The 16,151-nt window shown below is 55.8% G+C and overlaps 1 protein-coding gene across 1 annotated transcript; it reads left to right on the top strand.

Moving 5' to 3' along the window:
* The first annotated feature begins 2,461 nt into the window (after positions 1–2,461).
* On the top strand, positions 2,462–9,887 carry CDCP2 (CUB domain containing protein 2). Its single transcript, XM_042806004.1, has 6 exons — positions 2,462–2,501; positions 4,710–5,057; positions 5,140–5,484; positions 5,977–6,330; positions 9,109–9,287; positions 9,491–9,887. The coding sequence occupies exons 1-6, from the start codon at positions 2,462–2,464 to the stop codon at positions 9,803–9,805; spliced, it is 1,581 nt and encodes a 526-aa protein (XP_042661938.1). The 3' UTR covers positions 9,806–9,887.
* The last annotated feature ends 6,264 nt before the right edge of the window (positions 9,888–16,151 follow it).

The following is a 16,151-nucleotide window of genomic DNA, read 5'->3' as shown; positions in this document are numbered from 1 at the left end:
CCTCCCGCCTTTTGTCATGTCTCAGGCTGGCTCTCGAACAAGTCCCCTCTTCTCAACCGGTCCCCTGTGGGGACTGCCCTTTTCAGAGGCTTGCGTGGCACTCCTGCGAAGGCAGGGACATGGGATGGCAAGCCTCTCAGGCAGGATTTTCCCTGCCGAGGGAAGATGAGAGGTTTCCTTCCCTTCGGGGGCCCAGGATCTGCCCCACGGTGGCAGTTTCATAGGGAAGTGGTGGCGATGCTGTCGATTATGGGGGGGATCTGTGGAGCTGGAGGTGCGTGAGCTCCCTGCAGCGCTGGGTGGCTGCTGCTGGGCCAGGGCAGGGGCTCACACCCTGCCTCTCCTGCCAGGGCAGGGGGCTGCTGGCAGGATGCTCTGGTGCTCTGGCTGCCCCCCAGGAAGCTCCCACCGCCCATACAGTGCTGTGCCGGGGAGAGGGGCTTCTCTTCCTTTCTTCTTCCCCATGTGGAGCCTAAATGCCTTCTTCATTTCATCTCATTATTTCCTGCCTAAATAATTCCCGTTTCTCCTGGGGACCGTATTTAAACCTTTGATCTTCTCTGAAGTCTCACAGTCCTGATCACATCCTTTTCTATTTAAATGAATCAAATGCCTTTTTGGCTCACGGTTTATAAATTTGCCCATAGAGGATTAGAGGCAGCCCCGATACGGCACACCTCAAAATCACTCACTCTGTCTCTGGCCGGAGCCAGAGCGTCCTGGCCTGATCCAGAGACCTCCGTGCGGAAGGACCTGCCCGCTCCGTGCCCCATCTCATCCTCCCCCTGCCTCCCTCCACCTGAGGCTCAGGCCCAACGGGGGAATGGCCACCCCCAGGTCAGGGGAGGGTGAACGTGCCGGCAGTTGATGGATGCCATCTCCTGGGAGGGGGGCACAGCTGCTGCCCTGCACAGCCCCAGCTCCCCCCCCACATCTCCTGGGGGTATCGCTGATGCAGAGCGCAGCTGGAGGGATGGAGAAGAGTGGCCGCGGAGGTACTGGTGTCCCCAGCACTGGTTCCGTGCTGGGAGGTGGCTTGGCGCTGAGGCTGGTGGTGGAAGGGCTGGAGGACAGCGGGCGCTGCCGGGGATGGATGCGGCGAGGATGAACGTGTTGCTGCGCCGTGCAGCGAAGGAGAAGCCAGGGAGCATGTTGTCCCCGAGCCCGGGGGATTGCGGTGGGAAGGGCTGAGCGCTCCTCTGGGCTGAACCGGGGCTGGGCTGTGGAAATACCCAGGAGAGGCCCCTGCACCACGGGCTGTGGTGCCAGACCTCTCCCGTCTCTTTGCTGTGGGTGCTGGCCCTGCGTGTGTTGTGCCTTGTACAACTCTCCTCTCCAAGCCCGTTAGGGAAGCAGCTAATTAAGCTCTGCAGTGTCCCTGAGAGGTCTGCAGGAGAGGTGTCAGCGTCACAACCATGTCCCAGAGCCTGCACCAGAGCAGGAGCTTTGCTCTGCACCCCGGGACAGGGAAGGCCGCCTTGCATCTCCTCGTTTGAACATGCACTTCTGGTGCTCGCAGGGTGATGTGGTGCCCAATGCCCCAGGACAGACACCCCGACATCCCCTGCCTCAGCTGGGCTGAGGACGGAGGGCTCCTGGCTGGGATGCCCCAATGCTCCCACCAGCCCTTGGCATGGCTCCAGTGATGCTGGGCAGTGGGGAGAGAGCCTGTATAAATATTATTGTTGTTATTATTATCCATAAATATATGCAGGCACTTAATGACCTTGGCACGGAGCATTTCCTGGGGATTCATGACCAGCTGGCATTAATGGTCCTTAGCTGCACCTTGGACCATCAGCTCCTCCCAGCCCATCATTAATCCACAGGAAATGTCTCAGGCATCGATCCTCATTGCTTAATTAATAAATGCAACTTGTCTCCCTGCCTGAGATTTAGAGATACTCGCTGCTTCTTTCTTTGCGGCTTTGAAGGTGACTTTTTTAGCACAGATCCCTCATGCCAGGAGGCCCACATTCATCTGGGTGTGGGTTATGGCAGCAGGAAAGTCTTTTCTCTCCTGGGCAGGAGGGAAGGAACTGAACCGCTGGTGGGTTTGGGCTTTCTCCAGCTAATGTGGCACAGCACGAGGAGCACATCTTTCCTGCCGAACGCAAAGGCTTGATTCCCTTCAGCCGAGTGCATCCAAGAGCCTGGGCGAGAAGGAGCATGAGCCAGCATGGAAGAACATGGTAATTCTCCAAGGCCTTAACAGGTTCTATAATAATCAATGTTTTTTGCCTGTGAGTCACAATTCATCTCTACTCTTCCTCAGGGGAGGTGGGATTTGCTATCTTTAGTGCTCACGACTGCCTCTTTCCCGGGCTGAGCATCCCGCTGAGCCCGGGCACTCGCTGCAGGGATGCTGACCTGCCGGCCAACCTGGAGATGCGGCTGCATTTAAATCCCATTCCCTGTTTCTGTAGCCTTTACTGCTGTTTGGCTTTGTGCAGTGGGTGCCATGGTACAAATCATGTTAATTCCTGAGGTGCTTTTCCGCAGTAAGTCTGAAATTCCCATTTTGGTTCGCTGGCTTGCCTGGTGAACTAAATTATTTTCATAGCCCCTTAAGGGCATATTGTCAGCCCAGACTTACTACTGTTATACACCGTATCTGAAACATTAATATCTCTTCTAAATATAGTGTATTGACAAGGTATCTGGTATAGTGTAAATCCTTGGGACATTTGATCCAGATCATTAAAACTGAGTGAAAGAAGGGAGGAATAGATCAAGTTACCTTGCCGCTCTTAATTCAAACAAGCGATGAATTATTCATTCTGCCATTAATTCTACAGTCCTCCTGCTTTTTATTTATTTCTCTATTTATTTTTTTCCTCACAGATAGACAGATCCAAAAGGATGCTCGGGCGCCGGTGAGGGGAGATTTGCCTGCCGGAGGATGGGGTGCGTGGGGGTGGGCTGCCTGGCAGTGCTGGCTGTGCTGTGTGGGGCTCTTGGGGATGCTCCCAGCAGAGGTAAGAGCCCAGTCCCACCTCCCAGTGGGGACTCTGGGGCTGATGGGCATCTGTGGTCCCCAGGGAGGAGAGGGCTGTTTGTGGGTGCTGCAGTGGCTCTGGGGTGCGAGCGGGTCCCAGCTCTCAGCACATGGAGGGAGAGGGGCTCGCTCAGGCCGGGGGCTGCCCGGCTTGGCCTGGGGAAAGGAGCTGGGACCTGCAGTCCCTGAGCGTGGTGGGAAGTGTGGGACACTGCTCCGTGCTTGATTTTCTGCTTCATGCTTGTTCCACTGAAGATTGCAGGTAGGGCTTGTCCCGTTGTGGTGTGCAGGTGTTTTGCTGAAGGGTTTGTCAACTTCTAGAGTTGCACATGCCTATATAAATATATATATATATACACACACATACATATATATGTGAATGTACATATGCATGTGTATGTTGCTGTGCATGTAATAAACCCCTCACCTTACCTGGATAAAACACCCCCGGGATGCAGGGCAGGGTTAACAGGCAACACGGTAATTTGAGGGGCAGAGTGGGCCAGGTCAGCCCAGTAACTCGGCTAACAAGCGATGCCCCTCCTTGAAAACAGCAGGGTCTTTCCCACAAAAGGGCTGTGTCAGAAATCAAAACCCATCCCGGGCCTGGTGCGGGTGCTCCTGAGGGGCAAGCGGCCACCCCGCTGCCCGGTGCTGCCTGCTCACCCCCCTGCCTGCACCCACCTGGGCTTCCCGCAGCACCCTGAGGCACCCAGCCCTTTATCCAGCAATCCCCCTGTCCCGTGGCTACTCACCCCTCCCACAGGCTCCCCTCTTGGATATTTATTTCAATAACATTATTCCTTTAGTGCCAACCCCATATTATTTTATTGCCTATCCCTAGTAATTAGCAAGGCGATTTTAGATCTGGCCAGCTTTGCTGCTTGTGCCAACACACCCACCCCATCACCGCACTGGCGAGCGTGATGAAAAGCAATGCGTGCTAGCTGACTATTGATTTGCAATACACTTGGCCCAGATTGATGGCAGCGAGCGCCCAGCCTTGCTTGGGACCCCACACATGTCTCCCGGGGGCTACACAGGGTCTGCGTCCCTCCTAGACTTGATGTATGTGCCCGCTCTATCAACCTTTTCACCCCAACCCTAATCAGACCCGGGGGCAGGTGGCAGCCACCCCCTCCGCTCTGCCTTATTTTATAATAACCGTGTCTCAGTATGAAGATTTCATTAGAAAATCGATCCCTACATGCATAACTCATTGTTCAGCGCATCAAGCCCTTCACCCCTATTTCTCCCAGCTTGAATTCACCGAAACTGCCATTATATGGGGGGAGCATCGTCAGCGGGGGGCACAAAGCTGAAGGTCTTGGCAGTGGGGGCACCGGCAAGCCTGGAACCACTGAGCCTTTAAAACTCATTCCCTGCATTCTTTTCTCCAGCAATAAATAGATGGGGACACTGTGCTGTCACTGGCAGGACAAGATCACGGGCACGGCTGAGCCCGGCTGCAGCCACACCGTGGGTCAGCACAAAGGCGGAGGGGGGAGAAGGGGGCAGTGGAGGGATGAAAGGTGATGGGGGGACGTGTTGTGGCCAGGGAGAAGGGGTGGCTGAGCCCGGCGGAGGTCTGCAGGGCGCTGGTGTTTTGGTCGTGCCGGCGGTGGGATGGAGCCGGTGCTGTGCGCCCCATCTCCATTCTTTTAGGCTTCCCCTGGAAAGGGGACATCACATCCACCTCTGTGTTCCCCAGGCATCAAATGCGGGGGGGTGCTCTCAGCACCCTCCGGCAATTTCTCCAGCCCCAACTTCCCAGGGCCGTACCCCTACGAGACAGAGTGCACGTGGCTGATTGTGGTGGCCGAGGGCTCCTCCGTCCTGCTCTCCTTCAGCCACTTCGAGCTGGAGTACCATGCCTCCTGCGCCTACGACTACCTCCAGGTCTACAACGGGGCTGCCCGGGACCGGGGCAACCTCCTGGGCACCTTCTGTGGCCACAGCCCCCCGCCACCCTTCTCCTCCGCCTGGCACGTCATGGCCGTCGTCTTCCGCTCCGATCGCCACGTGGCCAAGCGCGGCTTCGCCGCTGCCTACCGGAAAGGTAGCGGGGAGGGGTTGTGGCGGAGGAGCGTCCATCTGTCCGTCCTCCCCCCACCATCTGCATCATCCGTGCCTCCTCACAGATGCCTGCGGCGGGCAGCTGACGGGGCTGTCCGGGGAGATCACCAGCCCCCGCTACCCCGAGAGCTACCCCAACGACGCCGAGTGCCGCTGGAGCATCGGGGGGGCCGGTGGCAGCAGCCCCCTTACCCTGGTGTTCGCCGACTTCCAGGTGGAGGGGAGCCAGGGCTGCGGCTTCGACTACGTGGCCCTTTTCGACGGCCCCACCACTGCCGACCCCCGACTGGGACGTTACTGCGGCAGTGCCCGCCCGCCCCGCACCGTCTCCTCCACCCCGCACCTCCTCATCCTCTTCAAGTCGGACTTCAACATCGGCGGCAGGGGCTTCAAGGCCCATTTCTACTCGGGTGCGGGGTTCTCGGGGGGGTGGGGCGGTGGGAAGGATGTGGGGATGGGTCCCCAAGGTGGTGGTGGTGATGCTCTCCCTCCCACAGCAGCAAGAGGAGATGATAGAGGAGGGGAGCCCTTTGGGGAGAGCTCGTGAGATGAGGGTGTGAAGTGTAAACCGCCACACAAAACAAATGGCATTGTTGTGGCTCTCCCAGGCCCCGGGTCGTCTTCCTCTTGAGCAAGAACCACCCTTCTCCCTTGCTCATGCCATTCTCTGGGGATACAGGTTTTCCCTGTCTGCCCTTGTAGGACTTTGGCCACCTTGGGTATTGCCATCCCCCAAAAGCGATGGGTGTCCATCGGCCAAACGCAAGGCAGGGGAGCAGTGGGGTGGAGGGCAGAGCATGCTTTAGCAATAAAACAAGGGATTGCTCATCCACCAGCTTATCCACACCCAGGGGGCTTCATGTTTGCTTTCGTTATTTCCTTTCCCATTTTGCCCTGAGCAGGCGAGTGCCAGGAGGTGTTCACCACCATCAAAGGGAATTTCTCCAGCCCTCGGTACCCCGACTTCTACCCCAACAACCTCAAGTGCCAGTGGAGCATCCAGCTGCCCCCGGGCTACCGCGTCAAGGTCTTCTTCTTGGACATGGAGCTGGAGGGCCGGAGCAGCCTGACAGGCGGCTGTGACTACGACCACCTGGCCGCCTTCGATGGTGGCACCGAGGACGGGTCCCTTCTGGGGCGGTGGTGTGGGTGGGAGAGCCTGGCGCCCATCACCTCCCGCAGCAACCAGCTGCTGCTGGTCCTCCACACCGACCGCAACACGGCCAAGAGGGGCTTCTCCATCGCCTACGTGGGAGGTAAGGTCTCACTTGGGTGCTCCGCAATGCTTTATTTCCACTGGAACACGCCCGAGACCATGTAATTTCCAGAAGGACCGTGCGGTGAAGATACCCATCTGCAGGGGCAGAACACGTGGCTCTTTAGGGATGGGGTGGAGAAGACATGGTGGGTGAGCTCCAGCTCTCGCAGAGTGCGAGACGCACATGCTCCACGTTGTGCTTAGTATTCAGGAGGTGCTTTCCAGCTTCTCTTCCCTGCGTCTCTGCCACTGCCATGCTCCTGCTCTTCTCTTGAGGCATCAAGGAGAGAAAACCCAGGGGGTTTCTTTAGGGGACCAAAGCCTGAGGGGAGGTGACCAGCTCAAGCATCACGACCCCGTTCTCTGCTCTCCAGGATGCTTCAGCCTTGCTGGCACACAGCTGAGCAGGCAGACGTAAACCACGTCCTCTCCTCCACTGGTAGCAGCCCCAGAGGGGCAGGGGCCCTGGGGCACGGCGCTCCCAAATTCCCCCAGCCAGCCCTGCCTGGCTCCTCCCCGCTGCTGGCGTGCCCGTATCCCAGCCGGTGCCTCCGCAGCCGGTGGGAGGAGTGGCGTGCAACCTTCCTCCTCTGTTTGCCAACCTTTGCACCTCAAAAGCTGGCAAATTTATGGTGTTTCTTGTATTTCAAGATAATTACATCTGAGCTGACCCGTGTGTCAGGGATGATTCAGAGAGGGGCGGCCTTGCCGGCAGGCTGGAGCTGGAGCAGGGCTGCTGGACCATTGGCACAGGAGCTGGGGGTGGCTGGCCCTGGGTTTACGAGCTTTTATTCCTCAGCAGCAAAATCATTCTTCATTTCCAGTGTAGCAGAAGGGATTTGGGGGTATGTGGCTCTAGGAGTAAGAAGTGGGATGGAATTTTGTTCTGAGCCTCTGCAGTCTCTGGAGGGAGAGAAGTTGTACTAGACATCTAGTAGGGTTTTAGTTTGCACAGCAGGTCTGTCCCTGTCCTTGTCCTGCTTATTTCTTACTGTTTTACAGCAGTATGCAGGGAGAGAAATCCTGGCCTCGCTGCGTGTGGTCATGAAGAAACCCCATTCCTGATGGAGGAGCTTGCAGGCAGATAGAGGGGGGGAAGCCCCGTTGCAGAGAGGGCCGTGACTTCTCCCGGCTGCCCGAGGCTCCTGCATCCCCCGGTACACGCTGCCGGATGCATGTTGGGGAAGGACAAAAGTTTGGACATGGAACCGACCCTCCCTCGGTAAAGCTAAGGCTGCCTGCTATGTTTGCCTGGCGATTTGGGCATCTGCTCACAATTAGCAGCCAGCGTGGCACATCCAGCCGCCGGTGCCCTGCCAGGGGAGCGGCTGCTCTCACCAGGAGGCACCAGCCTCTCCCCGCCACTGGCTTTCTCGGGAGCCCTCAGTGGCAAAAGGGCACCTCAGCCTCCATGTCCGCATCCACAGCTCTTCAGCCATGCAAATATCTTCCTTTCAGCCTCCACATCTACAGCCCTTCAGCCATGCAGATATTTTCCTTCCAGGCCCATGAAAGGCCATGACGTGGGCCGGGCGCATGTGATTTATGGGCATTTGAATGAAAGCCTTCACGCCAGGAGATAGGATCCATTTTCTCCTCCTCCTCCTCTTGATCTAATGCACTTTAGTTATTTGGTAAATCTTCTAATGGTTTTATAATGCACTAAGTGGAGCAAAGTGACACTATTTTTTTGTATTGATTTTATTGCGTCTTACCAGTTTCAAAAGGCCAAGATTCAGAGGGAGCTGGAATAATTCAATAATTCATACTGCCCAAGTGGCTGGTTTGAGCTGAGCCAGGATTAACTTTAAAGAGGGGGGCATTTTTCCTTCCTGCTTTTTTCCCTGTGAGGATGCTCCCTGCATCCAGAGGAGCCAAATACATTGGTGAGGGAGAGTGATGGAGAAGGGCTGGGTTCCCCATTGCCTTGCTCTTCATCTCAGCAGCATGAGCAGCTCAGCTGCAGCTCCCTCCACACACTGTTCACCAGCTCCCCATCAAAAATAATGTTCTGAGGTCACTGGAGGGCTGGTGATGTTTAGGACAAGACCTGGGCTGGGCCATCCCCAGGAAGCTGCCCTGGGGCCAGGTACTTGTCTCACCCTTCCCTGGGCACCATCACTCCAGGGTGGGCAGGCTTGGGGTCTCCCTGAGATGCATCTCCTCCGTTTTGTTGCTGTAAGAGTTTCTTGCAGGGGTGCTGTAGCACGCAGGTGTCCATGGCAAGCCACCAGAAAAGCTCTTGTGGTCTAATCCTGGGCAGCAACTCAAACGTTTTGCTGGCTATGCAATGATGGAGAGCAGCTGCTCTCACAGGGTAAATCCCTCCTTGCTTATGGCATTGACAGCATCACAGCGTTGCCTGTAATGGCACTTGAATGTCACTCGGGGAGCTGGGAAGCAGGACGAGGCTCAGGAGGGGTCTCTCCCGGGGCAGAAAGCAGGGCAGTGCCTGGGAGCCAACCGTGTCCGACCTCAGCACGGGACAGAGCTAAAATACCAATACTGCTTTCTGCGTTTTGGATGTAGCTCCTTCTTTCCTGAAAACTCATCATGTGAGTCCTACAGCAGCAACACCAGCTACTGTGGGATGTGTGGCACACTCAGGTGGCCGATGTCCTCGCTACTCCTGGAACCGCTGGTCTCCTGCTTCATGTGTGATGGGGACAGCGGGCTTTGCAAACGGCTGTGGCTCTCCACCGAGCTGCTGCAGTCGCTGCAGCCTGGGGAAATCCCCTCCTGACCTTCACGTGTACCTTGTTTTCTGTCCCAACAGTTGTGCCCATGAATGTCAGCTGCACCCGGACGGATTTCCACATCCAGATCCCTGTGCAGTCCCTGGCCCAGCTGGAGCGGAATAGGATTTATTTGGGAACCCCTTTCTGTGCAGCCCAGGTGGTTGGCGGGAACTTTAAAATACACACCAGGTTTGATACCTGTGGCACCGAATCCCAGGTGAGCGGTCGGCAAACCTTCCTTTAAAGCAAGCTGAGTAGATGCTTAGCCCTGTGATGGTTGCATCAGTTGTAGAGAGGAGTTCCCAGTCCCCTTCCCATCTTCCCAGCAGATGCTGGTCTGATCTGTGGGCAACTGCCCTCCAAACCCCTGTGAAAACGAGCTGCACAAAGCCCTGATAAGCTGCGACCCTTGTCTTGCAGAAACGCAACAACACATCTGTCATCGTCAGCACCCTCTACATTGATTTTTCAGCGGGTGATCAGGAGGACATCCACCAGTACGAGGTGCAGTGTGAGCCAAAGAGGAAGGAAGCCTCAGTGACCCTCATCGCCAGCCCCGACCCATCCAGGCTCAGCCAGGCAGAAAATCTGGTGGATGCCCAACAGCGGGAGGGGGGAGCGATGGACACCCGTGAAATCAAGAGCCAGGACACCAGCGACATCGTCTTCATCAGCATCTGCATCCTGGCCGGGCTCCTCATGGTCATCGCGGTGGTGGGGCTGGTGCTTCTCTAGGGTGCTGCTCCCCACACCTCCAGGGCTTGCAATCCCAGCCCTGCCCAGGGTGGAAATGCACCCCAAAATCCACCCTCACCCCAGGTTGAGCAGTAACACAGCTGCTCAAAGGGAGACACAGCTCCAAGGCCCCGAAACAGAGCCTGAACCCAACCTCCACCTCCTCCCAGCGCCTGAAAAATCTGGGCAATAGGCAGCCGTTTCCCTTCCCAATTTGTTATCCTCTGTCTCAATCTGTCCATTTGGCTCGGGAACGCAAATCTTGTGCTTCCTAACTCTTCTTGCACCTGCTTCAATTTGTTTTCCCTCTGGTGCTGCTGCTTTTGGGAAAGTAACATCGTTTGCCGATGGCTGCAAATCATCCTCTCAGTTATTTCTAGCTGAATTCTTGAAGGTACAAACCATCCCCAAATACAGTGATGTTCCCAACAAGTATTTTCCACACGCCTGCCTGTGCTCGGGGAGGGGTACCATAGAGCTGTGTTACAGGTATCTCAACTTGGCAAGTATAGATGTAGCTCATGTAGATGCTTGCGGGTGGTGTTTCTGGATGCCCGTGGGTGATGCGATGAGATGCGTTTGCCAGGTGCCCTGGAGCTCCTCATTTGATCCTCACGTACTGCCTAACCCACCCATTGCTTGCAGGACTCACCTGAGCGCTTCAGCCACCAGCAGCTGGAGGGAAGGAGAACGACCTTTCTTCTTTGTGTTTTCCTCCTTTCCAGCACACCCAGGTGTCCACTGCTGTGAGCTCCGTACTGATGTCGCTCCCAGAATCTGAAACCATGGGTACGGAGGTTTCAGTAACCTTTTCAGGATGGTCTCAGCAGGAGGGGCTGGCTCCCCTGGCACTGACATGTTTTTTGCCACCAATCTCAGTGACGCCAGACCTTCACCCGTGGTCCTCGCAGAAGGTGAGCTCAGCAGCCGAGAGCATGAAAATAGGAGTCCTGTGGTCACTTGCACCTCCAGAAAAATTGGCTTCCTCCCCAAGAGCCCTGATGCTACTCACTGCTGGGTGGCCAAGTAACCCCTGCCTGCCTCTTGTGCCGTACAAACGCAAAGGAAATTCCCTTTCAGCATCACACAGCGGGTGGCTATCACAGAGCAGCCTGTGTTTGTCCTGGCATGGGTCAGAGCCATGCCATATGGCGAAGAAAATGTGAAATCTCGCTGCAGAAGCGGGGTGAATGCAGCCCTGGAAGCCTGGCTTAGGGGCCACCCACCCCAGCCTGTGTAAAACACACTGTGGTGCAGGGAGAGATCTTCAAATGTCCAAACATGGTCATCCAAGGGAAAAAAACCGTGGGTAATCAAGGAACCATTTTTTTGATAGCGTTATTTCTAAATGTGAATCTGTCCTAAGGAGGGTACAGGTTTGTTCCTGTAAAGCATCGCACTGCACAGCAAACCCCTCTTGCTGCTGAATCCACCGGCGGGATTTTTAACAGGAGCCGTCAGGACAGTCCCGTAGGTGAAAGGCTTTCCCAACCGACGTCCTGCTTCCCACCTCCGCTGGGACAGGTCTGTACACCAGGGCATCAGAGGAAGCAGCTGTAAAGGAAAAGGGTGATGATTGAGTGACTTTTCCTCCTGGTTTACACCAGCCCACGGATGCCTGAGGGTGTCCGGAGAGGGAAGAAGGCACAAATTTGCACATGCCTCCTAACAAGGAGCCTTCATGATCAGAGCCTGCATTGATTCGGTGTGTTTGTTGGTGCAACATGTCGGCAAATGCAAGATTTCTGAGTGAAATATTTGGCAGCACTGTTAAGCTCCATTAAGGCAACGTTTTGAGAGCGTATTGCATACATAGACAGGAAACAAGGCCAGACCCCGCTGCTGCCTGCAAAGCCTTGCTGCCAGTTAATTGCTAGATATATAACTGTCAGCTTGAGATGATCGTTGCAGGATTTGACAACTGAAGAAACTTAAAGATATAATTAACCTTCCTGGCAGCCCAGATTTTGCTGAAACTGGTGAACGCTGCAGCCACTTGTGCCTTGTGGGGAGCCCGCAGCACCCAGCACCATCCAGCCCCTCGGCCGCAGGACAAGCACCTCCTTCCCTGACGGGAGCCTCCAGCACCCTGCGATTTGCAGGGAAAAAGGCTTTTCTGGGTAGCTGTTGGTGTTGCACTCAAATAAGGAGTTGGACCTGGTCCTAGAGTCCAACAGCAAAATGGACCACTGTTGTGCTTGCCCCGGGGAGGGTTTCCAGCTCCGGCTCCAGCCCAAAGCCACCCGAGCATCCCTGGGTGCAGGACTGGCACTGTGGGAGCAACTCCACTCCCTCAAGCCAAGGGGCTCCCCAGCACCCCGGTCCCACAGGGTGTTATCCAGGGGATCAGATGTAAGTCTTACAAAAGCCCTTTCCTGGCTTGATCCTGGATATGAGGAAAGCCTCCCATGCTCACTGAGCACCAATCCTCCTCAGCCTACAGTCACACTCTGGCGTGTGTTAGCCTCTCATTTTCTCATTTAGGTTTTGGCATCCAGTCTCTCCCTGCCCCGCAGGATTTTGCTCACTGGCAGCCCTTGTTAAACTGCCTCTTCCCTAATATACAGGGCTCTTCCTTTCCATTCCAAATTTGGCACCCTGGGAAGATGCTTCTGCAAAAAGCCTGGATGTGTCACCACCAGCACTGGCCACAAGTCCTCTATGCTTTCAGATATCAAACCCACCAACCTTGAGGACCCCAGTGAGCGCCATGCCGGCAGTGTGGGGCAGCGGGGACATCACTGGGACAGAGCTAACTCTTTAGGCCCTGACTGTGCTCCCAGCTTGGTGGCCGGGACTTGGAAGCACCACCTTTCCCCAGTTAATGCAGGATTATTTTCCATCTAAAACAGCAACGGCCAAATGGCTTGTGATGTGCCTGCAGCTTTGCAAAGCCCCCCCCCCCCCCAGCCAGTCCCTGTGGTGCTGGTGATAACTCCTCTGGATTTCCAGCCCAAACATGCTCCCAGCTCGCTTATCCCACTGCTCTGCACTCCCTGCTCCCCAAATCACCCAACAGCTTCCCCAGCTCCTTCCCCGCACTGTGTCAGGGTGTCCCCCTCCCCAGCAGCCCTTTTCCATGCATGATGCTGCTGGCTGAGACGTGGTCCCAGAGCGCGACAGCCTCAGCATCCCATACTGGTGCACAAAGACCTGGCAGCACCAATGGCACATCCCCATCCCTGTCCCTGTCACACTCGGGACAAAAGCCCCTTGTACCCATCACCCTCCTGGCCGTGGGCGGCCTTTTCCCATCAGTGGGGCTCTGTGCACAGGGTGCTTCATGCTCTCCCAGCTCCCGAGTGTGATGGGGAGTGGTTGTACTCTCCCTTCCAGAACTGGGGCTCACCAGGCTCTCCCAGAGCCTTACCTTGCCTTTCCCATGGCCCAGCCAGCCCCTGCCCACAGCCAGGTGTGACAGGGACACCCAGCGCGAGGGGGACTCAGGGAGGTGCCTGCTCATTTGTCACCTCGATAAGCAGCGAGATGGAAAATGAGCAGGAGCTGCAGAGACAGCTAACAGAAAGGGGCCAGGAGGAGAAAGGATGGGCATAACCAGGGGCTGGAGCTATTCTGGCCTTGCAAATTAATTTTAATAAGAAGTCTGTTCATCTGATTTTCTTCTTGCAACCAAAGCTCCCAAGAAATGGATCAAGGGATATCTCTGTGGTCCAGAGGGTTTCCCTGCTACCACTCATGCTGAGCATGTCCATGGCATGGACCAGAGTGGTACCCATAGCAGCTCTGCTTCAGCAAGCACGTCCGTTCTTCTCCTGGCGGGTGAAGACCCCAGCAGCACGGGAGGTTGCACGGGAGGGGAGGAGATCCCAGTGAGCGGGTGCCAAGTCCCCTGGCTGGGCACTGCCCCAGTTGGGGATGGAGCCCTGCAGGGAAGAGGGATGGTGCAAGCAGCCAGCCTGGAGAGAGGGACTGCGTGGGCCGTTTTGTGAAACAAACCCGTTTTTCTCATGTGAAAGCCGCTCAGATGAGTTGCAAACAGATATCAGGAATCCGGCACCAGCGCTCCTTCCCTCCACCATGCCCCTAGTCCTCACACACTGGGCCTCAGTTTCCCTTCTTAGCATTTGCCCGGTGCTTCCCAAGCAGTTGAGGAGAGCAGCGGGCGTAGGCAGTGCTTCTGTTACTCATCTGATTATTTATTTAGAACCCGATGATACAATTGCGCTGGGCTGAACGCAGCCACCCCATTTCCTGGCTTTGCTTATGGACATGGAGTCACATCTCTCCGGAGCAGACAAAGGCTTTGCTGTTTTGCAGGAGGGAGAGCCTCCATTATCTCTGCAAACGTCTGCATGCAAACCTGGTGAAGAATGGTTGGTGAAAATTGTAGACCATAGAAAACAGGACTGGAAGAGCCCCCAGGAGATTGGCTGGTTTATTCATCTCCCTCCCTGGGGGAATTGTTTCTACTGGAGAGAAGCTGGGCTAAAATATCCTAAACATCCCAGCCATGCTCTCCATGTTTTCTCTATTTACTGGGAAGTTTTTCCTAATGTGTCACGCTAGTGGGATGTGCTGATGGTGGTTGTGCTGATGGACGCTGTTCTTTTGTGCTGCTGTGTTGGGCGAGTGCAATGGTGGTGGAAGTGCCCCAAAATGGGCACTGCTGCCTGTGCAGGACCCCGCTACCCCTGACCGGAGGCATGGGGTCAGCCCTGGGGCACTGGGGAGGACGGAGCATCCCACTGGGTCTCACAGCAAACCCATGGTGTCATGATCCACAACACGAGGGTCTGTCAGCCTCGGAAAATCCCACCACACCCAGCGCAAGCCCATTCAGGTGCAGCTGATCATGCTGTGATGGCCATGAGCATCCTGGAGGAGGGTGGGAGGGCTCTGCTGAGGATGCAAACTCAACACAGCTGGACCCAGGCTTGCTCAGAGGCTCTCTGATATCCCCAAAGCAGGTGAGCAGGGCACTGTGGGGTTGGGAAGGATTGTGGTGCAGGCAAGGGGATAGATTGCCTGAGCTGGCATCATTGCTCTCCAGTCCCTTGGAGCCCTTCTGGCATGAGGGAGGCAGGAGACCATGCAACACTGCAGCTGGGTGAGCTCTGGGGATCTCTCGGGATGGGGGACCCCTCGGTGTAGCCATGCTGGAACCTCCTGGGTTCACTGGGTCTGTCCCTGCAGTGTGGGGTAGAGCTTGGGGGTCGCTGGTTGCTCGTGCACAGCTGCCTGGCCACACACACCAGCGGGCCGCTGGTGTGGGGAGCAGGATGGGGCCCCTTGGGCTAAAGTGATATAATTAAGGAATGGGTGCTTGACTTCTCACCTGAGCTCAGCACACCAGAGGCTGCAAGCCCAGCCCTGGGGGTCACTGTGCAGGAGGCAGCTGTTTGAGGGGCTTCTCCTTTCCAAAGCAATGCTTTGGCTGTGACAGGTAGCTGGGGTCCCTCTCCTTCCAGGAATGCTTTACAGACCCAAGATTTTCACGCTTGGAAAAACCCAAAGGATGTCCTGATGCTTTCCTAAGCAAAAGCGTTGCACGCTCTGCTTGTTTGAGATTTATATGGCCCAAGGGGTGTGGTGAGCTTCTGCTGACTCATGTCTTTCTCTTAAAATGAAAATAAAATGGCCAGTGTGTTACCTTGGTGGCTGCAGAAAGAAAGAGAAAAGCTTCCTGAGCACCAGCTGGGTGCTTGCCCCTTAGCAGGCAATTACCCTTTGGAGGTTTATTCTACATAAACAGTAAAGTTTTCTGTGGTGACAGCAACAGTGCCTGGGGTGGGAAGGGGAGCTGGGACTGGAGCTGGTCCCACTGCTGCGGGGTGTGTGCTCTCACTGCAGGCACTGGTGGTCCCTGAGCTCACGCTGGTCGGGGTGCTCCAGCCACTCCAGAAGCTGTTCCCCTCTGTGCTCTTGCAGCGAACCGTCGGGATGTCGGTGGTGTCTGGCCTCATGTTGTAGATGTGGTAGCTGGTCTGCTCCCCCCATAAGGCTCATGCTGAGAAAGAGAGGGGGAAATGTATTTATATCACAGCTCTCCTCCAGTGATTTCTTCCCTTTCACCTCATTCCTCTGCTCAGAGGGTTATTTGTATATTTTAAGTTTTATATTTGAGTCTCATAGCTTGGGACTGAAATGTGGAGAACTGGCATGCTTATGACACCCAGGGAGCCAGTGCTGGAGCTGAACCTCCTGTCTCTGAGCAATGCTGGTGACGTGCAGCACTGCAGTCCTTCCATGGGCACAAACCCTGCTGCTTCGGTGAATAATTCGGGTTTTTTTCCTTCTTTCCACACGTACCCTGTGGCTGGGAGCATGCCCTGTGTCCTCCATTCTCCCTGAAATCCCCCAGTTCCAAAAGCAGTGGTGTGAAGAC

This window comes from Tyto alba, unplaced genomic scaffold (assembly GCF_018691265.1).
Source record: "Tyto alba isolate M040663 unplaced genomic scaffold, T.alba_DEE_v4.0 Super-Scaffold_1000006, whole genome shotgun sequence".
NCBI classification, from domain to species: domain Eukaryota; kingdom Metazoa; phylum Chordata; class Aves; order Strigiformes; family Tytonidae; genus Tyto; species Tyto alba.
Note: the sequence above shows the minus strand (reverse complement) of the source record. Positions and strands in the feature narration are given on the sequence as shown.